At 45.6% G+C, this 23,512-nt stretch overlaps 1 protein-coding gene across 1 annotated transcript; it reads right to left on the bottom strand.

Moving 5' to 3' along the window:
• Positions 1-7,700: 7,700 nt before the first annotated feature.
• On the bottom strand, positions 7,701-22,541 carry CALCOCO1 (calcium binding and coiled-coil domain 1). Its single transcript, XM_016142757.2, has 15 exons — positions 22,440-22,541; positions 19,857-20,021; positions 19,436-19,538; positions 18,501-18,691; positions 16,881-17,039; positions 16,350-16,498; positions 14,623-14,713; positions 12,736-12,891; positions 12,286-12,540; positions 11,719-11,844; positions 11,119-11,214; positions 10,623-10,731; positions 10,199-10,395; positions 9,728-9,834; positions 7,701-8,765 (listed from the first exon to the last, which is right to left on the bottom strand). Exons 2-15 carry the CDS (start codon positions 20,010-20,012, stop codon positions 8,588-8,590), a joined length of 2,073 nt encoding a protein of 690 aa, XP_015998243.2. The 5' UTR covers positions 20,013-20,021; positions 22,440-22,541; the 3' UTR covers positions 7,701-8,587.
• Between the last annotated feature and the right edge of the window lie 971 nt (positions 22,542-23,512).

Raw genomic sequence — 23,512 nt, 5'->3', positions numbered from 1 at the left:
CAGATGACTATCATGTACTTATCTTAAGCCCTTGTTCTAATGGGTAATTCCTGATTAACCTGAGTAATGAAAATGTATCACAATAAAGAAAGATTTGTCATGCCTTGTTATCACTTCATAAGGCCATCATTCTAGATACCTGCCATAACACCAGGATATTTCTATCCCAATAAAACATAATCATGATGTGCTTGGCTAATAAAAAGGAAAAAGCCATGTATTAAAAATATGTTTAAAATGATTTGCATGAGTGATGTAAATATAAACTACTACCATCATCATTGTTAACATCATCCTCCGTTTATTTGCCTTTTGAAATCCCTGCCCGACCTTGGGGGTGGGAGTATATAAAGGAAGAGGGAGGCAGAAAATTAACATCTATTAAATGCTTACTATTGCCAGTCACTGTGCTAAACGCTCACAATAACCCCGTGAGATAGGCATTATTATGCCCTTACAGGTGAGGAAATTGGGCTCAAAGAAGTTAACATGCCTGAAGTCATACAGCTAGTAACCAGGTGATTAGGATTTTAACCCAGAGAAGTCCGATTCTAAAGCCCCCACTTTTTCCCCGAAACCCAGATGGGTTCATTTTATTTTGATGCCAGAAGTGCCTCACCAAGTGAATCTATACTATTGACATGACATAGGTGAAATATGCTGGGCTCAAAGACCTCTCCTTTCCCAGATATTTACACTCCCCTCAGGGGAACCAGAAGTTCAGATCCTAAACTTTGTGGCTTTTGTGCTGGGTCACGTTACTGCCCTCACCCAGGGGTGCCCACACACAATCACGGGCAGCGCTACACTGTTGTACGGTGATACACTCACATAATGCATTGTCACATTCAGTTCACATAAGGACTCACACAGGCTGACTGCATCTTCTCTTCTCCCAGGCAGTGGTGTGTGCAGCCAGCAGGGGTCGCCGGCACACCAGGAATTACCATTTGCGGAGCCTGTCTCTTTCTGCCCTACAGGACGGAAATGTCCCTCCTCCTCTGCTCTTCTCCTAAAATCTCTCGCTAATCCCTCCCCTTCCCTGCTTTCCCTTCTAGCCCCCACCCCCAAAACCCAGACCCTGTAGGTTTCTGATAATGAACTGAGTAGTTGCCCATTTTGCAGCACCCTAAACTGCCCAATCCCAACCTAGATTCTGGATGTCAATCCTGCTATTGGAATGGCCAGGGAGCTGGTAAGCCTAAGTAGCCAACCTTCTGGTTCACCCTTGGCTTAATAGGACTCTCACTCTTCTCAGTGCCTCCCTAACACCCATTGCTTCTCAGCATCTTTCACTCTGCCCTGTCCTAACCATCCTGATATCCCAATATTCATGTAAGCATTTGTCCTGCACATCCTTACACCCCTTGGGGTCCTTTAGCACTCTCATCTTGGAAGGCCTAAAAGTGAAGGAGGAGGCAAATGTCTCATAGAGTGATCTGTGGACAGTGGTTTTGAATGAGAAACCATGGTTTGGGGAGTATATGGGAGGGATCCAGACATCATTCTTCATAACAGGAAGACCAGGTTTCTGCTCCCTGCAGGGAAGGGGTCCAGACAAGAGCTGTGGAGGCAGCTGTGACTAAATTCTAGGAGAGGCATCTCTCTGCTCTTTTCTGCCTCCCCCCTCCCCTGCTGTAGCAACAGCTCCCCAGCTTTTTCATGCCCCCATCTCTCTGCAGCCCCCTCCCCTTAACTTCTGGAGCTCAGTGATTGGCGGCTGCCTGCTGCAGGGCTGGCTGGGTTTATGGCTTTGCGGCAGCTGGGGAGAAAGCAAGGCCAGAGACAGAAAAATGGAAACAGACCAAGAAATGGAATATGATGAAAGAGTAAGAGAGATGGAGACAAAGATAGAGGCAGAAAGACCTCAAGAATAACAGATACCAAAACTCTAATGATGAGAGGGGCAGCCTGAAGCCAAGATGGAGACAAAGAAAATTATAGAGATGCTGATAAAAGATGAAGAAAATGTGATAGGGATGGGGAGAAAAGGGAGAGAAAAGCACAGACAGAAAACATTTGGATAAGTCCTGAGTTCTGCAGAGCTTTCCAAGAGGGCATGAATTGCTGGTAGTACGCAGAGGGTAGGGCAGACATCTAAGGGACTCCCAGAAATTTTATAATACAAGAAAGGCTGGAGAATCTTGAAGCTAATTTAGTTCTCCCCACACCTGTGCATCCGTTCATCCATTCTAGCCTTTCCACATCCATACCCTCCTGGAATTTTAAGATTATTACAGAAATTACCTCCTTAAGGATGACCCATGACCTAGAGTGGAAGGATCTTGTTCCATTTTCTATGAATTGAATGGGAAAACTGAGGTCTGAGATTTGGGAGGGATTTTAACATTAGAGCTATTCTTTGTTGAACATGGATTCACTTGTAAAGTTATTAGCTCTCTGTCATGGCACCTCAATTGGCACATACCACGTTTACCTTATATCATAGTTATTTCTCAATATATCCTTTTTGCTAATACATCAGCTCCTTAAAGGCAAGATCTGAGTCTGCCCTTCTTTGTGGCTCCCACAGTGCCTTGTTCTTGTTTATTGAATGAGCCAATGAATGGCCCCTGGAGATGTTTAAGCAGACGTTGGATGACTACCAATGAGGGATGTAGTCCAGGGAATTTCTGCACTGAATGAAATATATCTCTAAGTGCCCTTTGGTTTTAAGGTTCAGTCAGGCCACATATATAAATTGCATTTGCTGTTTCTTTTCTTAGTTCTCCAAATATGCAGGAGTAAGACACAAAGTGGGAACCTCCAAATTACACAGTACATATTGTGTGCCAGACTCTTAGCAAGGCATTTAATACATCTGAGCTCATATAATTGTCACAGTAACTTTCCCATGTAGGAGTTATCCACATTTTTCAGATGAGGGCTTAGTGGTATGAGGTGTTTTGCTCCAGGTCACATGGTTAGGAAGAATGACAAATTAAGTCTAGAGACTAAAGCCTGTGTGATTGCCATAACACTGTGTTTCTCCTAATTTGGGAGATTTCCATAGTTTCGGAAAGGCAAAAAAGGGGTTGAAGAATGGGGAAAACAGGGAAAAGACATGGCTTCTAAATTTAGGGTTCAGAGAGAGATCCTGGACTCCAAGCTGGGGAAAAAAAATCTATTTTCATGAGAGTTAGAACAGGACATTTTTGCTTTTGCTTGATTAATGACAGACTCAGAGAAAGAAAAAAATACAAGGGACCAGTAAAAGGGAAACTGGAGATGGGTATTAAGCACTGGAATCTCTTGCTATAGGTTATGGCATTGGGAGCATGGGGCACAGGTGTGTATCTAGAATGTAGTTATGGAATTTATCTTCCTGTTAGAAGGGATGTTGAAAGTTAGATGAGTCTAGGGATGTCCAAGCTGTGGGGACATCCTATTTAGTGGCAGGGCTTAGGCTAGTGCTGTGCAGTAGAAATTTAATATGAGTCACATATGTAATTTAAAATGTTCTAGTAGCCACATTTTTAAAAAGTAAAAAGAATCAGGTGAAACTAAGTTTAATAATATATTTTATTTAACCCAATATATCCAATATATATCATTTCAACATGCGATCAATATATAAATTATTTTAAGGGGTTTTTTTTTGGTACTAAATCTTTAAAATGTTACATAATTTAAATTACAACATCTCAATTTGTTCTAGCCACATCTTAAGTGTTCTATAGTTGCATGTGGCTGGAGGCTGGAATGGACAGTACAAAGGCAGTCAGAGGCAGCACAGTCTTTGATGTTGGACCCAGACATCTTGGATCCTGCCCTTGATTTTTCTTACACCTTGAGTTAGGAGTCCCTATTTTTTATGTGTTTGGAGACATATTCCTAATCCTATAGGTCAGAAGAATTACATTTCTCTTGCAGGCTCTGTGAAGTCCAGCTGCAACATTCTCCTTAAGCTTCTCTTGCCGAGCCACCAGTGACCTCTTGGCTGCTAAGTCAGTGCTTTTCAGGAGTCATTTCACTGGCCTCTCTTCTCAACTCATCTCTCCTGAGTCCCTTCCTATCTCTCTGACTGATCCTTCTGTCTTCTCTGTGACTCCACATTCTCCATACTTCCCTTCTATGTTGACGGTCTCCTAGGTGCTGCTCTTGGCTCTCTTATCCTCTTATTCTACATGTAGGGAGACCTGGGTAATCTTTCTTCACTCTCATCACCTTTACTTTCAAGGATCTTAAGTCTCTATCTCTAGATCCAAACTCTTTTGTGCTCTGGAATTAAATATCTATCCAATTGCCTACTGGATCTCTCTCCTTTAGAAGATTCCAAAGATATTGGGAATTTAACAAAACAGAATTATGCCAATCGTCTTTCCCCTCAATTTATTTCTCTCTCTCTTTTTTTTTTTTTTTTTTTTTTTTTTTTTTTTTTGTGAATGGCATCACTTGTTATCTGGTTATTGAAACCAGAAACCTAGGATCAACTTGACCCTTTCTGTTCACTTCTCACATCTATTACCAAGTCCCATTAATTCTGCATCCTTAAGAATTGCCCGCTTTTCATTTTGACACTTTAGTTTAGTGCTGTCTTTTTCCTGGGTTATTACAGTTGGTTTCTAACTGGTTTCTCAGAACTTTCATGATCTGGCAGTAGCATGTAAGCTTCATGAGGGCAGTCATCCCTATCTATTTCTCAGTGCCTAGAAAAAGCACCTGGCACAAAGTGGGGACTCAAAGAATATTTGCTGAGTGAATGTTGCATGAGTAAACGTCTCTTAGTCTGTCTTTTCAGCCTCGCTTCACACACCATGTACAATCTTCACTCAGCAGCCCTACTTGAGTGTTTAGATTGCTGAACAAGTTGTTTTTGTGCATTTTGTACCTTCTGCCTGCATGTGCTTGGCTCACATCTACTCATTATTTAAGACTCAGCACCCGCATAGTCACCTATAGGAAGATTTGTCTCCCCCAGTCTTGGTTAAGTCCCCCTTCTCTGTGGTCCTATAGCACTCTGCGTGTACCTCTAAAGTAGCGTTATCTTGCTTTCTTGTATTTGTTGATAGACGTTGACTATGAACTCTCTGAAGGCAGGGTTTTTCATCATTCCATCTCTATTCCCAGTGACCCGTAAAAAGCACTTTATGAAGTTTTTTGAATTAGTGCACGAAATAGCTCTATCCCAACTGACATCACATTTTGTCCTTTCAGGCCACACAGGACATTTCAACAGTATTGGTGATTTTTTTTAAAGCTGGTTAGTAAGTCCAATGATGTGTACTTTACTATCCTTTATCCCTTATACATTGACATGTGTATCATTTTGTATGTATGAAATATTTTATTAAAATAATTTTAAAAATTATTTTTGGAGGACCGACCCCATATGCCAGTCTCCATCTGGACTTTAGGAACATGAGATAAAAACACAGGGTCTACCTTCAAGCTGCTTATAGTCAGGAGAGAAGAAAAACTTGTAAACATGTAGTGTGTTTTTACAAAGTACTCTATGTGGTATCTCACAGGATAACTGAAGGAAGTCAAGTAAGGCTTCATGGAGGAGGTACCCTTTGAGCTGACGGGAAAGCATACGTTCAGAGGCTTGCAAAAGTAGGGCTGATTTCTGTGGAGTGGTTCAGTAATGCTGAAGCCAAGGGTTCCTTAGGGTAGGATGGGAAATGGAAATGCAAGTGGGACCTGACTGGAGGACTGAGTGGTCTGTACTTCATGTTCTCATAGGTAAGAGGCAGCCATTGAAGTTCTGTAAGTGGGGAATGATGTTTACATTCATTCATTTCCTACCAAATACTGACATCGGAGTTCCTATTTGCTGCTTCTTGGTCTGACTTTTCCTTTCACACAAGGCTCTCAAGCCCACTCAGGTCCATCAGTTTCTGCATGGATGCTGAGAAGCAGGGGAAAGGGATGATCCATTTCAGAAGGGAAATGAGTAGAAAGGCTGAGTTGCCAAATATGACACAGTAAGTAGGATAAAGAACTTGAATAGGAACCCAGGTGTCTTCTCTCCCTGCTCATGCAGTCAATTATCCTTCCCTGACCTCCCTGTCAGGGACCAGGCACTGCATCCTGGGGTAGGCAAATCGTGAGTAAGGAAGAGAAATGCCTCTATACTACTGGGAAACTCTCAGCCTGAAGGTGCAGATTGCACACCAGAAGACATACAAAGGGCAGAGAAAGGAATAGCTGGGGCCTCTAAATATCTGGAGGGAGGAGTCTGATGAGGGAATCAGGGCTTCATGGAGGAGGGGAGTGTGGAGCAGGTTTGGGAAGGTGAAGGAGAATTGGGCTTGGGAGAAAGGAAGGTAGTGAGAACAATCCATGTCAAGTTTTGGAGGTGAGAAAGAATGAAACCTATGCTGCAGTCCTCCAAAGAGCTTTCAGTCTAGCAGCCTGTGTCAACAGCCTTGTGCAGCTTCTTATGTGGCTCCTGTGGGGTGTGTGAAGCTTGGCAAGGGCTTTAGGGTGGGAGCAGGGGCCCTGGGTTCCTGTTTTTGTCTTCCTCCTCTTTTGAACAAGGGGGCCACCTTTCTGGAAGTCAGGGTATCTGGGTTCCAGATTCTTTTCTCCTCAACCTCCCAGACATAAATCACAAGTGATTTCATTAAATGCACCTCCTGCTGGGGATGTTGGCTCATAATTCCTCTCTGATTAACCCCCACTACCCCAGCAAGTTTATAGGCCAAGAGTGGGAGGGGGAAAAGGGAGGGGAAAAGGAGGGCTGGGGGGAATCCCAGGCGGGTGATGGATGCCTCTGTCAGCCCAGCTCGTATTTATTAATAGTCTTAATACGGGAAGCAATAAAGGAAGAGAGGGATTCTATTAATTAAATCATTGTTATAATTAACTTTCATTAAAGGAGGATCAATAAAGAGGAGTTGAGATGGAGAGAAGAGAGATCCATTATCTCTAATTTCCTTGGAAGGGATTCAGGGAATAAGATGGGGTTGCTAGGAGACAGCAATGTGAGAGAAGGAAGGAAGGATATAAGATGTCATCCAGGTGGGGCTGGAAGTGGGGTGGATGGGAGAGTTTCAGATGGATGGAGACAGGGAATAGTGGGGTGGCAGCGGCCCACCTTGGGGCTCTGAAGGGAATAGGGGGTGGCTGATAAGGGAACTACTGGGATGGCAAACAAGGGGGGCTGTATGCATGGCTTGTGCTGGGCACTGCTGCGAGCGCTAGTAAGAATGCAGGTCCTTAGTAAATGCTTTATGATGCTGTGTGTGTATTCTAGCCTGTGAAACTGGTTAGAGTGTGTTCATGGATGAGGATGGCAATGGAGGAAAAGAGGGAGGCAGGGCTTGGAGGAAAGTCAAGTAGTCATTAGAGGTATGGGGTTTAGGGCAGTTTTACAAAATGTATACTCAAAGGTGTGCACTCTTGACAGGCAACAATGGCTGCTATGGAGGGCGAAGAACTGAGTGGTGGGAACCTCACCTGCCTTTCAAGGCATGCACCTTGGTCCAATAATCTGGGTCCCACCCCACCCCATCCTGGGACTACACCCTGAGTACAGCTGACATAAACCCACAGTTCGCTCCCTTCCCCACTGTAGTATTCCCCAAGCCAGACCCCCATCTGAGACAAAAGTTCCTCCCTCTTCCTCTTTCTACTTGTGGCCAGTACAGCAGGAGACACAATGAGATAAAGCCACCTGGAGTCCCTTCCCTCCCTCACTCCTCTATCAAGGTCTAAGAGCCCAGTGTCTGGACCTTCTTTGCTCTGGTCACACCTCATGATAAGAACATATTTTATTAGAAGAGTTATACTTACAATATAAATATATTTGTCCAAACTATGGGGGTAGGGATACTGGGGCAAAGCTGTTATTGCTGGGGAGGAACCTGGAGAGGGAGGAAGGGCTGGGAAATGGGGGTACCTGGGGCCATTTGTTCCCCCATCCCTCACAGAAGGCACAAATGCATTATTTCCATGTGAGGACACTGAGGGGAAGGGCGGCAGCAAGGAGTAGAAGATAAGAGTACAGAAAACCTCGAAAATACAAAAGAAACCTCCAAACTTAATATCTAATGGTATGGAAAAGGCTGAGGTGGGTGCGGAAAGCAATGGGAGTGGGGGACAGTAAGAGGAACCAGCGAAGCTCAGAACCGAAAGAGACCTGCAGAGGTCGTGATGTCCATGCTGCTGCCTCAACACAGGCCCCAGAGGAAACCCAGGGGAATAAACATAGATCCCAAATAAGAGGGTGGGTGCCCCAGGGATTGGCTTTGGGGCACCAAAGAGTATGTGTTTGTGTGTGTGTATGTGGCGATGGTGGTGTGGTGGCTAGTGAGAGTGACAGAAGCAACCAGGGCTAGGAGGCGCTGATTCTATTCCTCCTGGGGAATGCCTCCTCCACCCTGGCTCCTCCAAAACCGCTTTCAGTGGGTAAATTCTGCCACTGCTTCCAAGAGGGACCCTTGCCTTGACAAAAGAGCCATATAGGAAAGGATGAAGTTGGAGAGCTTAGGGTGAAAAGAGCACATGGGAGTGGTTCTTAGGGAACAGACTATCGTAGAGCTCACTGTGTTGAAAAGAGGCATGAGACTAAAGTGTGTGTCTGTGCATAAGTGTGTCGCATGCGTGTGTGTGTTTGTGCTTGTACTAGGGAGGGGTTAGATCACTCAAAGGTGAAGGGGTCCTGGGTGCTGAAAAAGAAGTGTCCATCCATGTGGTCCTCCAGGGCATCCTTGTCACTCTCAGCTGGGAAGCGCTCCTTACAAATAGGGCACTCCTTCCACGGAGGGGTGGCAGGGCCCCCAGTGTTGGCCTCTGACAAGGGACCTACTGTAAAGCCACTAAAAAGAGACAGGGGAAAGGAGAGGGTCAGTTTGCTCTACTGCCCTGACTCGTGGACCTCAGGTAGAAGGACCCATGTGCCTGGGCTCCCAGATTCCTGTTCCTAATGCAGCATCCTAGTAGTTCTCTCCTAGCCTCTCCCACAGCATCTTTCTCCCCACAATACTGGAAGCCTTAGTTTCCCTGCCCGCCCCCGCCCCCCGCCTTCTTTAGTCCCTGCTGGTCTCTGTAGTGCAGAGCCCAACCCCCAACCCCCTGCTCTCCTCCCTCCATCTCCGTCTGCTGCCTAATGAGGCTGAAAATGAGTCTGACATCGTCCTTCATCTTCCTGCTCCAGCCAAGAAGGATGACAGCATCACTCCCACCCTGCCCTTAGCGCATCTCAGATCCAGGCAGAGCTAGTGATAAAATTTCTCTTCCCCCTGCCTTTCTCTCCTGACCTACTGTGGAAGGCAGAGGGGACAATCTGATCCCTGAATTCCCCACCCCTGCTGCTTTACCACCCAAAGGGTTTTCCCAGGGAAGTCACAGAAGAGGGACAGCATCTCAGGGGTGATCAGATGGATGCTAGATCTCAGTTTTCTCCCTGTTCCTGTCCCTGGGGGCTTGATCACTCCCTTCCTCCCCCAATGGAGCCTAGGTACCTACCTGATAGTTGGGAAAGGGGTAGGGGCAGGAAACAGGGGATGCAGGGCAATTTGGGCTCCACGAAGGATAGTGCTAGAATACAGAAGCCAGTTAAAGGCAGGGCCTGTGAGTGCACATGTCCATTGATAAGCTGAGGGGCGGGATTACCAGAAGGCACCTGGGATTTGGAATTATGGGTAATTTTCAGTGTCAATCATACCCATGTCTCCTTTTCTTGGCTAGAGCCAAGAAGAGGGAATTTAGGGGAAGGGCACCTGGATGCCCTTTCTGGCATTCTCTCATTTCCCTCCTGTCCACCTCCTTCTGTACTTACCTGGCCATATCATAGAAGGTACTGCCCAGTTCAGGAAGCAGCAGATTGGCCTCCTCACCCCCACTCTGCACAGCTGCCATCAGGACTGACTTCTCATCTTCAGCCTCCTAGGCACCAAAGAGATAGGTTGGGTTTTCAAGTAGTGTCCCAGGATCGGGGAGTACCACACTGGGACAGGTAATGGAAGAGCAGTCCAGGTCAGTACAGAGAACAGTGGGCTGTTGTAAGAGTAAGGCAGGAAAAGTGTTTTGATGGGAGCTGGGGGATAAGAAGAGGAGTGTGGGGAGCAATTACTCATAGCAGTGAGGCTATTGGGCCAGATTAGGTTTTGGGGTGCTGTCCACTGGGTGACCCTGAAGACAGGCTGGGCCTGCCTTCGTGCAAGAAAAAATGAGAGCCCTATATGGCTAAGACTTCCTGCTCTGGAGGCGGGGCCACTGGGCTTGGCCCTACCCCGTCTTCACTGCTCACCGAGTCAGAGCTGCTGTCCTCAGCTGGCCCTGAGAGGTGGGGAGCAATGGGAGCTGGTTGGCTGATGACAACTAGAGAAGCCTCTCGTGGCCCAGCAGGAGAGGAGCCTGGGTCTCCACGCTCACATAGGCCATAGGGCGGGAGCCTCATGTCTTCAGGGGATTCATCCTCTGAGTCTGTCAGAGCTGCTGGGCAGCCTGTAGGCAGAGCAGGAAGAGAAGAAGGATGCATTGTTAGAGGGTTGGATCAGCTCTGGCTCCTTTAGATAAGGGATACAGTTAAATTAGATAGGGGCCAGGGTCTAGGAAGGAAAAAGGCAAAACACAGACGGCACAGGCAGCTCCCAGAGGGGTCGCATGGAGCTTTCCCCAGTAGGAGAAGGAAGAGCGGGAAAGAGGTGTTACAAGATTGGGGGTGTACAGACTCAGCCCTGCAGCAGCTTCCTCATCCTCTGTGGCAGCATCCTCATTCCACTTCTCATCTGCTACCTTCTCCAAGCGGGCTTCCAGCTTTCTCATGTACTCTAGTAGTTCCTGGAGTTGGGAAGGAAAAGAGGTGAGGTGCTAGAGGCTGGGAAGATGCCAACTTTGCTAACCTGCAGAGCCTTCTCTTGATTCAGGATTAAGTCTGAGCTCCTCAGGATTACACACCTTTACCAAAGGGTAGGGCAGCTTAAGGTAGACCCTCAGCACCCCTCACAAAGGCCCTTCTTCACCCTATACATCCTTCCCTTCTGCCAGCAACTGTCTCCTGTCCTGCCAAGTCAGCTAATAAGAGAAGCCATGGTCCCATTTTTAGCTTCTGGGCCTTCTTAGAGGTACCAGTTTCTCAGCCAAGAGATAACAAGAAGATACAAAGTTTCTAGCCCCCAAGTCCTCATCAATTCCGGTGTCTAGGGGGCCCGAGTTAGGGGTTCTCACCTGCTTCTCCTCCTGCAACTGTTCCTTTTCCTTCTGGAGCACACGCAGGGCTGACCGCAGCTCTGTCAGCTCCCGCTTACTCTCTGACAACTGCACCTAAGGGAAAAGGGCCAGGTATAGTCTGAAGCCTTGAATGTACCTCCAAGAACCTGGGCTCTGGGACCTGGACCAACAATCTAGAAGCACTTCTCTCCATGCCTTTGTTTCTCTCTTGCCCAGACACACACAGGGGAAGCTCTAACACTTTTTCCGTGAGTCCTTTGTCTTGGCTGTGAGAGATTCAGTTGCCTGAGTCCTAGTTTCTGCCTCTCGAATAGAAACCTGGATGACTGCTCTGGGCTGGGCTGCAAAGGCCTTGGTCATAGTAGGGCCACTCTATAATTCTCTTAAGTCATCACTACTACACCCAGAATGTGTGCCCTGAGAGCAGAAAGGGACACTGCATGTTTCAAACCAGTGAGGGCTAAGAGGTGTGCAAGTGAGATGCCGCCGCTAACATATAAGTGAGCACCTTGCACTTTTGAGCCCACACCTAAGACAGAGGGGCATTGGCCTCAGGAAGCCACAGGACCAGGACTCAGGAGTGGCTAGGCACCTTACCAGGCTAGAATCCTTTTCCCGGGCCAGTTCGGTCTTGAGCACTTGATTCTGTGTCCTCTCCTCCTGAATGGCCTTTTCCAGCCGAAGTATCTCTGCACTCAGCTTCAGGATCTTGTCCTTCTCTGCCTGGGAGATGGCCAGCAAGGAAAAAGCAAGGTGAAGGCAAAGGGATGCCACTAGCAACAACACCTTCTCTCATCATAACCCTTCATTTAATTGAATCTTTTGGGAGCAATTTTTCCTTTCTGCCTTCCTCATTCCTTCATTCCCTTAAATGAAGGAAGAGACCTGACAGCAAGGCACCTTGCTGATCAGGAATGGCATATGGCATAACTTGGTGCCTAGAATGGTAAACGTTTTTGAATCAAGATGCTAACTAAGGAAGTTGCTACGGAGACCAGGGTTGAGACACTGTTTAGGGATAGGTCATACCTGGACAGTGAAGTGTTCCGCCCCCCATAGCCCTTTCCCCCGCAAGTCCTCTGAAGTTCCCACCACCCACTTTCTCTCCTCCCAGGAGATCTGACCACATACAGGTGAGCCTGCCAGGTCCCCATACTGCTCTACCTCCACACTCTGCAACATCCCTGCCCGCTCCTTGCTCCATTGGCTTTTTTCTTCCTTCAAGTGCAGACTGAGCTCAGCCAGCCTGCCATTGACTCCAGCCACTTCCAGGCGGCTGTGGTGTAACTTGGCTATGGTGCGGTCCCTGGCTCTGGCTGCGCTGGCCAACTCTTCCCCAAGAAGAACGGCTTTCTGCTGGCTTGAAGCTGCAAGCTCCTGCGCCTCTCGAAGTTGTTCCTTCAGGGGCTCCAGCTCAGCCTCAGAAGAAAAGATGAAATGGAGATTAGGGCTCTCAGTGAGTCATCATGAACCAGGGAGGCGACTAGACTTCCCCCAACCCCGCCACATTAGGACTCAGGGTTGTTAAGTCTTTAACCATGTCTTTCCCCATACTTGTCTACAACTACCCCTTAGAACTTTCTCTGCTTCTTGTTGCCTAGGGGTTTCACTCACCACCCGCTGCTGGGCCTGGTTTAGGGTTTCCTTCATCTGGGCCACCTTGTCCTTCAGTCGCTGGGCCTGAGCACCCTGCTCCTCCTGCCGGCCCTTGGCCTCCTGCAGTTCCAAATTCAAGCAATGATTCTCCTGTTGTGCCATTTGGAGCTCAGCCTGATGGAGGTGGAGAGTAGGTAAGGAAAGGGGTATGTGTATTTGGGGTGCCCAGAGAGGTGAACCACGGTGATGAGAGAGGTCAAGGTTCTACTTCTCAGATTTAACACAAACTCAAGCATTCAGTTCTTGCCAGCCCTCCTTGGGTTCTCAGCTGAAAGTGGCTTAATTCTAAACATCTAGTCTCTATCTCCCAAAATGAAGTATCCTGTCACAGCCTAGGATCTTACATGAGTCTAGGTATCCCATGTCCCATTTCTGCTTCCACACTTTTCCTTTTAAATCAAAACACAGTCTGGGTATTCTAAAGGCCCTGCAAACTCAGCATATTCTCCCAGTCTACTGTAGGCATTTCCACTTTTATTTCTGTCCATGGTACTAACTGCTTCACAAGTCACTCAGATACCTTGGTGCCATGCTTGGTTCTGTTCTCTCCCTAGTGGCCCACAGAAAAGCCTATTGCTTCTCCATTTTCCATCTTGTTTATAGGTTGTTTTCTTTTTTCTACTATCTCTATGACCATGTTAGCTCAGGCTCTGGTCATTTCTTGCTTGGACTGCTGAATAACCTTACAACTAGTTTATTTTCCACAAGGCAATCAGATTAATCTTAAGTACAGTTCTTTAAGTACATGTCACTTGAAAATTATCAATGCCTCTTACTGCTTGCAGAATAAAGATTAAACTCAAAATCATTTACAATCTGACATAGGCCTTATCTCAAACTCTTTACCCACACATTCAACTGCTCTGAGTGTTCTGGGTGTTCTAAGCCTTTGCTCATGTTTTCCCATTCCTACAATGGCCTCCTTTCATCTCTGTTTATTCAAATTCTACCTATCCTTCATTGTTGAGCAAATGGTTTTCAAACGATCTTTTACAGAGGACTAGAGTTCTGAGAAAGCCATTTAGAAGTTCTGCAAGTATTTGGCTTAAATTTCTAAATTATTAAAAACTCTAATAAAACAATGATGCAAACTCACAAGTTAACACATTAGAGATCACCAATCCACTGACATGTGCTTCCAGGTTAATTCATTTTTGTGTAAACATCATAATAAAGTTTCTATTGTATTTTCTATTGAAGTGAAGAACAAATAGATTGCAAGGTGGATAGTTTAAAAATTATTATCAATTTGCACTCGTTTGTGTGTGACTCAAGGTTTTTCAATATTATACAACCGAAACAAATTCAGAGACACATTAGTTGCTAAGGCTGACAGAGCAGTCATCCATAACTTCTAATTTCAAGGTTTGGTATCCATCAAAATTACCTAATTGCTTTCATGACCTTTTAAGTAAATGTTATACTTTTGAATTTATAAAAATAAATTCATAGTAATAAAATATTGCTTTTATTTATTCAGTGAGGTTCCACTTAAGATGTAAAACTTCATTGCAGAGTGGGGCAGAAAGGGTTATGCTGCTGAAAAAATTTAGAACTACTAGGCTAATTTATGCTTCCTTTTTAAAAGTTCTTTCTAATGTCCCCAACAAGATGTTCCCCCATTTTACCTCCATGGAGCATCGTGACACTTTATTACACTTCTTTGTGACACTTACTACGTTCCCCTTTGACAAATCCTGATTTGGGTATATGACTTGTGTTCCCTAGGAGAGTGTACACAATGTTTTCTTTACATTTTTATCCCCTTTGGTGCCCAGCACTCAGAAGAGACTCGATGAATGCTGGACGAACAACTGAGAAAGCAAATCAACCCTGAGCCCTTACCTCACTTTGCTCCTTATCTGCAAGCACCTCCTTCAGTTGCCCAAGGAGCTTCTCTTGTTCCCGAGTCAGGGCCTTCACTGTGTCCCTAACCCTGTGAGTAGAAGGATGGGATATCAGATAACTGACTGGTAGCCAGAGAAGGAATGAAGGCCATGCACTTCTGGCTTAAGATCTTCTACTGGTGCTCCTCTAGGCCCAGACCTCTACTTCTCTCTGGGATGCTCAAATCCCCAAACCATGACAATCTTGTTCGAGCCCCAAGTACCTAAGATTCCTGGTTCTAGAGCACAATCTAGAAATAAACAATTTTTTTCCTTTTCTTTATTGTATCACTTTAAGGAATGTTCTGTTGATGGCTCCCTTGTTTTCACTCAGTCAAGAGACCAGAATCCAGTCTCTTCTAAAAAGGCTGATAATAAACTTTTGGTCTAGGTTAGAAGTTGGCAGGCTTTTTCTGTAAAAGGCCTAACGGTAAATATTTTAGGCTTTACAGGCCATGTGGTTTCTGTGACAACTACTCAACTCTGCCACTGTTGTGTGGAAACAGCATAGACTATAAGTAAATGAGAGAGCATGGCTGTTCCAATAACACTTTATTTATAAATGCTGAAATTTGAATTTCACATAGTTTTCCCATGTAAAAAAAATTTCCCATGTTAACCATTAAAAACTGTCAAAACCATTTTTACCTCAGGGGATATTAAAAAACAGGTAGCTAGTGAGATCTGGCACATGGGCCATAGTTTGCTGACCCCTGGTGTAGACAGTCTTTAATCTTTTCCAGATGCTCAGTCCAATCCCTGCTTTTCTATTCCATGATCTAGAACCTAAACATTTAGTCTCTCTCTAAGGCAAGTCTAACGTATCCTGGACTGAAGAAGCCTCATGGATTAACTCACTTTTTACTCCTGGATAGAATGCTTTTCTTTAAAGAGTTTTTAAAAATATCAAATCTACTTGTACTAAATGAATGAAAATTATGTCATTTGATAAAAAGAAAGAATTAGAGTATTTCTCTTGATGAAATGTGAAGAATGGGCAGGGGAGCTGGTCAATATTTGTGCTATTTTGTAGAAATAATAATTATCTGGTAGAAGAAAGAAATTTATTCTGTGTGGCTCCAATGGGTGAAAGTTACAGGATGGCAGAGTTTGGCTCAATATAAGACATACAAAAATAACAGCTTTCCAATATTGAAAAAAGCTGCCTTCTAAGACAGTAATCTTCTCTTACATACCCTCTTAAATACCTTATATCCCTCCCAATGCAAAGATTCTATGATTTATACCTTTTTTTCAGGGGAGAGATTCCCTAACATTCATAGATCACCAGTTCTAACATTTTCTAATAGTGAGAACAGAGTCTAATCTTATTCTTTGCTGTGGCAAAATCTGAAATACATCCTCTCTTAACTTGCATTGACTCTTCTACCCATTCTTTTTTTCCAAATCCTCTACTCCTAGCTCCTGCTTAGCCTTTGCTGCACAATAAATGGTTAACTACGATTGCTGCTGCAGTTCAGGAATACAGAATAGGTTAGGAAAGATGGAAGAGGGCCTAGGCAGAAAAAGATATCCTTAGTAATTGGAATACCCTAAGTGAGGTTGATAAGGGAAAGAGAAGCCATGTGAGACAGAGTGTAGCCTTGCCTGTCTGAAACAGAAAGCTGGAGTTCCGGGGTCATAGGAAATGATGGGAAGTAATGGGAAGAGAGGAGGTCTCCTCACCTGTCTAGCTCCACTTCCTTTGTTAGAACTTTGTCACTGATGGTCTGGATGTCATCTTCCAGCTCCAGGATGCGTGCCACGTGGTCTCCCTGCTGCTGGCTCAGGATGTCCCTCTCTTCAGTGAGCTCCCCGTGGGACCGGGAAAGCCCCTAGAATTAAAGTTCCCCCAGAAGAAGAGAGAAGCTAACACTCATCTTAAAGAGTGCAACATACCGAGTTTGACTGTTCCCACCTCCCTATCCAGTCACCTTTCTCAAAAAAGAAACTAAGGGAATATTCCCTTACCGGTGAATACAGTGAGCCACCTCCACCCTGCCTCAGCATTCCTGTGTTCAAAGAACTGCATCTCATTACAAATTTGGGATGTGTATCCTGTCATATCAACTTTAATGCCACTTGTTAGCCCTTAAACCTATTTCTTTGATGCCAAAAATAGCCCACGAATGTCTCCCCTTTATCTTCTTCACTAGGTTCAGATTTTCGACCATGGGTGAGCAGCTAGGTCTGTCCCCCATGTGGTCCAATTCCCACCTTGTATTGCTCCATCAGCTCTGCATGCTCCTGCCTGGCAGTTGCCAGAGCCATCTCGAGCTCCTGCACTCGGCTCCCCAGCTCCGTGACCTGCCCCTCTAGCTGCAGCTTCAGTTGCATCAGGTCATTCCTCTCTTGCTGGCTCTCATCCAGCTGGTTCTACAGGGGGCAGGATGGAAAGAGAGGTGTGCTTGTGAAGTACCCATTCCAAGGTCCTTTCTCAATCATTTTGCAGATCCATTTCAGGGTTGGGAAGTTACATCAGCACAGGCTACAAAGAGGCAAGTAAGGGGAGGCTTTGTGTGCTACTGAAGCCTGCCCACCACCCAGCAGACACACCAGCTGGCACTCTTAACTGCTCACCCCTCTCTTACCATTCCCCACCCAAGGCCTGGTCCCTGCTTCACTCAGCAACTGCAAGAACCCTTGTCTGGCAAAAGTCTTTCTCAATCTGCACAGACAAAAAGAATGGCTCCCCTCATTTCACCCTATCTGTTCTGGAATCAGATAGATGTGGGTTTAAATCTTCAATACAATCCTTATTAGTTATGTGACTCTGAACAAGTGACTTAATTTCTCTGAGTCTCTGTGTCTTCATTTGTAAAGAGATCCCTTAGTATAGGTTGTTGTAAGGTAATTGTAATGAAAATAATAAATGTAGAAACAACACAGGGTAGAAGCTCATATATCTCTTGACTCATGTGTTGATCCTATGTGTACAGAGTGTTCTAGAGGGTAGGAATTTATTTAAATCACAGATAAGCTACTCATTTTCTCCTTCTAAGCCTTCCTCAGGCTTGTCCTCCTGTCTGGGGAGTATACTTCCTCCCTACTTAGCCCTGGCCCTCGCCTTCCTCAGGGAGTCTTCCTTGCTAATGTCTACCTCTACTCTTGAATTCTTCTCTATTTGGTCCAACAGAAAAATAATATGAGCCACATGTATAATTTAAATTTTTCCAGTAGATACCTTAAAAAAAAAATTACTAGTAAGAAACAGGTGAAATTAATTTTAACAATATTTTCTCCAACCCAGTCTACCTAAAATATTATCATTTCAACATGTAATCAATATAAAAAGTTATGAAAATCTTTTACACTTTTTTTTTTAAAACTAAGTCTTCCAATTCCGGTATGTGGTTTACTCATACAGTACATCTCAATTTGGACCAGTCATGTTTAAAGTCCTCAAGCGCCACATGTGGGTGGCACCTTTGGTACTGGATACAGCAGACCTGGGGGCATACCCATCTGCTCTCACTCTTCACCTATCCTGGAAGTGGGTCTCATCCTCCCCTTCCTCTGGTTGTTCCTTCCCTGGAGTGGCCTCACTCCACCCTATGCATCTTCCTCTAGGGTCTAAGGCAGGATATAGCACTTGAAAAAGGAAGGATCAAAAAGCTCTTAGGAAATCTTGAGTGATGTTGGTCTGTGGGTGGCTTGCTTTTCTGCCCTACATGTTTGTGTCTATGTTGGATTGAGACTTTCTTGAAGGAAAGACTTTCTGTAACTCCCAGTGAGGTCTCCAGCTGAAGCTACAGCTGAGGGGAGGGTGCAGTGGGAAGGGGCCCCTTGCTGTCCTCCTACTCTTCTGCCCAGGAACAGCTCTGCTGCTGTTCTCACCTGCAGCACAGTTGCCTTGGGGACAACAAGCAGGATGTCAGAGCCGCTGTCAGTCTCTTCCAGAGTCACTAGTTCATCCATGGGCCTTGGCTCTCGGAACTGGAAAGGAGGACTCTGTCCACACACCCGGCCCTGGCGGTTCACGTATCGGAACTGGTAGAGCTGGGCTCCTGGTTTGGGCAGGTAGCTGGCTGCAGGAAGAAGAATGAACCCAAGACCCCAATATGATCTGAGGTTCCCCTAGTGTATCAGATTATCCACTGTCTTTGGCTCTGGCTCCTTGCTCCCTGTTCTGTATTTTGTGGTCTCTCCTCTCCACTTCCCACAGGCTATTTCTGTTCCCTGGGATAATCTCTCTCCTTTCTGCCTAGTTCTCTCCTTCCTCTCTTTCCCAAACCTACCCTCCTTAATAATAATAGTAATAATAATAATAGTAACTATTTATTGAGTGCCCACTACGTAACAGACACTTGCTAACAGTTTTACTTATATCATTTAAAATCCTTACATTATTCCTGTAAGCCAGGCATCCCCCTTTACTGTTAAAATAACAAACACAGAGAGGTTAAGTAATTTGCCTAAGATCAAATAGCTTATAAGTATTAGAGCTGAGATTTGAACCCAGGTCATCAGAATCCAATGATTCTAAATATATGACACCACCTTTTCCTCTTCCCTACTCTCTAGTTCCTCCATCTTTTGGTAGGAGGCAGGATTAGCTGCCCTCCACAGTTCCTTCCATCCCTAAGTTTCTGATTCTGTGATAATCCCATAATTCTATGTCTGCTAAGTCCTGTTGGATATATATTTTTTTATTTATTTATACTTATTTTTCCTTGTCCTGTGTCTAACTTTTATGTTTCCGAGCCTGCTTCCTTTTTCCAAACCTCTATCCCCTTGGTTCCTCCTTCCCCGTTTTCCATCTTCCCTTGTACCTTGGAACTGGACACTGGCATGGACAGGGGAACCATCAGATGCACTTTCAGGCACTGAAGACCACACAAACGTGTGGTAATCCCGAACACAGGCAGCCTCCACCTGTGAAAGCCCAAGATGGGAGAGAATTATGGTGATGAAACTACCAGCTATGGATGGTAGAAAGGGTTGATGGGATGGTGTTACAGGGCCAAGGATGAGGAGAGGAAAAGTGAAGGGACACAAATGTGTTAGGAGAGCAAGCCTCAGATGGGTAGGTGAGCTTTGCTTATATAGACAGCGTCTGTCACATCTTTTTCCTGTGACATCTTTTTCCCTTCTCTATCATCACAAGATTGAGAATTCAAGAACCTAGTCATTTGTCTTATTCCAACCAACCCATGGCCCATGAGCCTGAGCCTAAAGGGGTTCCAGGGATACCTTGAAGATGCCAATCCAGTCACTGGCACTGGGCACGGTGCCTGGGGGAAGGGTGTAGTGACATTCCACCTTGGTGTTGGGGATGTAGGTCCGGGCTACATTCAGAAAGCTGACTCCACACCGAGATGGTGCCCGGCTTAGTGATGATTCTTCCATTCTGCCCTCCTGTGAAACAAAGGATAAATATCCTAAAGTCTCTCCACTTCATTTTCCCCCTCAACTTCATCCCCTCCTAACTACAGTCCCCGCCACTGCACCTGGAGATGAAGACATATCTAGTGTCTAGTCCCTAAGGGGTATAGCAGGGGTCCCCAACCCCTAGGATGCAGACCAGTACCAGTCTGTGGCCTGTTAGGAACTGGGCCGCCAGCAGGAGGTGAGTGATGGGCAAGCAAAGTTTCACCTATATTTGCAGCTGCTTCCCAGTGCTAGCATCACTGCCTCAGCTCCACCTCAGACCATCAGCCATTAGATTCTCATAGGAGCACTGGTCCCTGGCACCAAAAAGGTTGGGGACCGCTGCATTATAGGACCCTTTTAGATGTATCACTCTTAGTCTATACAACATAAGTCTGGCCTTCCAAGTCGGTCCACATCCTGTCTCGCACTGCACCCACTCTGAATCACAGACTCTTTCTAGAGTTAAGATCTCTAATTTCTGCTCCCTTTTCACTTCCCCACTAATCAAATCTGTTTCCTAGGCTCCTTTTTTAGGTCTTAACATCCTGGAACATTCCAAATTCTTCAGCCTGCATCTCCACATCCTATGCCCCATATGTTTTTGGCTCTTGAATTCAAAATCCAACTGAGGTGTGAGGCCCCCTCATTCTGAGCCAGTCTCTGTACACTCTTGGGCTTGTTAACCTAACTGTGCACAGGAATGGCTTATGACACCTGAAAACAACAACTAATCTCTGTTCAGAGCTGGAATATGGGAAACATTCCAATCCTCAGGCCCCTCTCTGAGCTATCTACCCCATGAATTAAAAAAAAAAAAAAAAAAAAAGAAAGAAAGAAAAGAAAAAGAAAGCTTCCAATCTCATCCAAGAGACAAAGGGAAAGAGAAGATATAAGACAGGTTCTGTCCTCAACTTCATTACTGCAAGAAGCCAAGAATCCTGGAGGCGGCTGCTACAAGGGTGGAGTAAAATACTAAGCAGGAACGTGGTCGTGTGGCGAGATGGAATGTGGGGGCCTGAAGCCAGGAAAGCCCCACCCTTGGGCGAGGGACAGACTGGAAGGTAGGAAGTAAGGGGCCCTCAGAAGGGGAAATGTATATATAATATTCAGAGAAGGAAGAGATAGTTCAAAAAAACCTAATAATCTTCTCTTTGGGTCTTGCCTGAAGCAGTACTAGAAACCTACTAGTTTGACTATATGTTAACCCAGCTCCACTATTTCCCTCCCCATCTTCTCTCTGCTTCCCTTAGCCTTATTTTTAAGTGCTTGAATCCCTCCATCTGCATGGACTGGTAGTTGGAAGTACACTATAGGATGAGATTGAGAGGAAGATTGAGATTGATAGTTGGAGGTACACTATAGGATGTCTCAAGTTAAGTAGGGAGAGTTAATGGGAAAATATGGGGGTGGGGCGAGAAAAGATAACAATAACAATCAAGAGAACTCTTCAGTCCAGGGCTGTAAGATGACCACCGTCATCTCTCTAGTCCACTAATCTTCATCTGAGTCAGCCACAACTGACAGCATCTGGCATCCAATCAGCCATAGCCACTAGTCATGTGCATGCCTCCAAACATCATAAACCCACACCAGGCTGAAGTCAGAGCGTTAGGAACTTTAAAAGAAGACAGAAACTAGGTAGAGAAAGAAAAGTGGGCCAACTCTACAAAACGGAATAACTTCTACTTCTAAAAAAATGGACTGAATTGAGAAAAATAAGTTTCTTCAGATTTTCATCTCTTTAAAAAATCGCTAGTTAAAATTAGTCCATGTTTTCTCCAAATACAATTCTCTGGCTTTCTAAGGAGGCGGGGGGGATGAATTGTCCCAAAGATCTAAGCCTTGGGAATCCCAAATACTCTCCACAAATAAAATCCTTAACGGTTTGAAACGTTCCCCAGGCCTGAAAGAGCTCTGGGCACCTAAGGTGTATGCGTGTAGCCAGACTGAGGTGTTCGCATTCTGCAGGGATCTACAGTTCCTTGACATTCTACATCTTGTAAGGTTTTATCCCCAGGAAGTCAGTGTCGTAAAGCTTTTGGATTGGCGGGGGAGTGGGAAGGGGGGAAGGGAAGGGTTGAAGGGAAGGGTTGTGGGGGCCAAGTCTTGCATGGGTGAAAATGAGCAAAGATTTCAGCCTCTCCCCACCTCCCTTAAGCGTATCAAGCTTTATAGAGAAGGACTGAGAGGAAAGTGAACACAATGAGGGGTCAACCTCTTGATTACGGCCCCCTTGAGACCAAGAACTCTCCAAACAGTGGGGGTGGCTTCTTCAGTACGGAAAGCGTTAAAACCCAAACGCTACTGCATCACCTTTATAGTCTCCTTAGCTTATCCCTTCACAGACTGGAAAGCGGGGTGACTCCCCATAAGATCGTCCCCAAATTAGGCCAAGTTTCTTACCCCACAGACGGATCAGCTGTTCCCTCACCTTTCACCAACAACAAAAACAGCACTCCGACTTCGAGAGAGGAGGGAGATGAGCGGGCGCGAGGCTTTCTGGGATTTGTGGTTCCTCCGCGCCCTTTTGCCGGCGAACCTCCAAGACCCGGGACTACATGTCACAGGAGGCTGTGCGCAAAGGGGGCGGAGTATGGGGCGGTCGTGGCCGCGGCCTCTCTATTGCAGTCTGGGAGGCGTAGTTCTCACTACCATAACAGTAAACGAGGGTGTGGCTATTAAAGGACTTCACGGCCCATGATTCCTTAGGAGGGGGCAGGCTATGTTAGTGGTGACTGCTGGTCTGTAACGTGCGTGGTTGGGGGTGGGGAGGAGTTAAGGCTCTAACGCCTTCCGTACTGTACTTTACAGAGATTCCCCAACGAAATACAGTCTCTCGTTCACTTTCAACCGCAACGAGGTGTTAGATAGGCGGTCTTGTTATCCATACTTTACAGAGGAAGAAACTAAAGCCCAGAACGGTTAAGGAACCGGTCTAAAGAATCAAAGTTATGAGATGGTAGGACACCAGGATTGCACGACTCCGCGTGCAGTGCTCTTGCCACTACATTACAGCTATCTACCGTTTAGGGCATGGGAAGCTAACAGCTGTGCTAGCAGTTTCTTCTTTGCTTCAACCTCAGGGACAGCACTTGTAAAACCTACGTGTTGTGCGCCGCTATTATTATTTTTTTCTTTCCAATTTTAAGGTTTCAGTGATGGGCCTTCCAATATACTCCTCGAGTGGGCTCTCCTAGAGTGACCTCTAGGTCTAGGAAGAGAATCCGTTTCCTGAGGATGAGGTGGTGGGAGAGAGGGGAGGTCAAGTGGAAGAATGAAGTTGGTAGGGAAGCCTGAAAGAATCCAGGACCTGTCAACTCACAAACAAGCTACTTACTGGGGCCACAGTTTGCCCATAGCCTTTTAATTGGCTTAAATTAATTAGGCTAACAATACATGTTGTTCCTGTTTTTTTGTTTGTTTGTTTTTGTTTTTGTTTTTGTTTTTAAGAGGCGAAATGTTCACAGTCCTCCCAC

The sequence above is a fragment of the Rousettus aegyptiacus genome, unplaced genomic scaffold (genome assembly GCF_014176215.1).
Source record: "Rousettus aegyptiacus isolate mRouAeg1 unplaced genomic scaffold, mRouAeg1.p scaffold_m13_p_2, whole genome shotgun sequence".
Classification (NCBI taxonomy): Eukaryota; Metazoa; Chordata; class Mammalia; order Chiroptera; family Pteropodidae; genus Rousettus; species Rousettus aegyptiacus.
The sequence above is the reverse complement of the archived record's forward strand: the minus strand, read 5'-3'. Positions and strand labels throughout refer to the sequence as shown.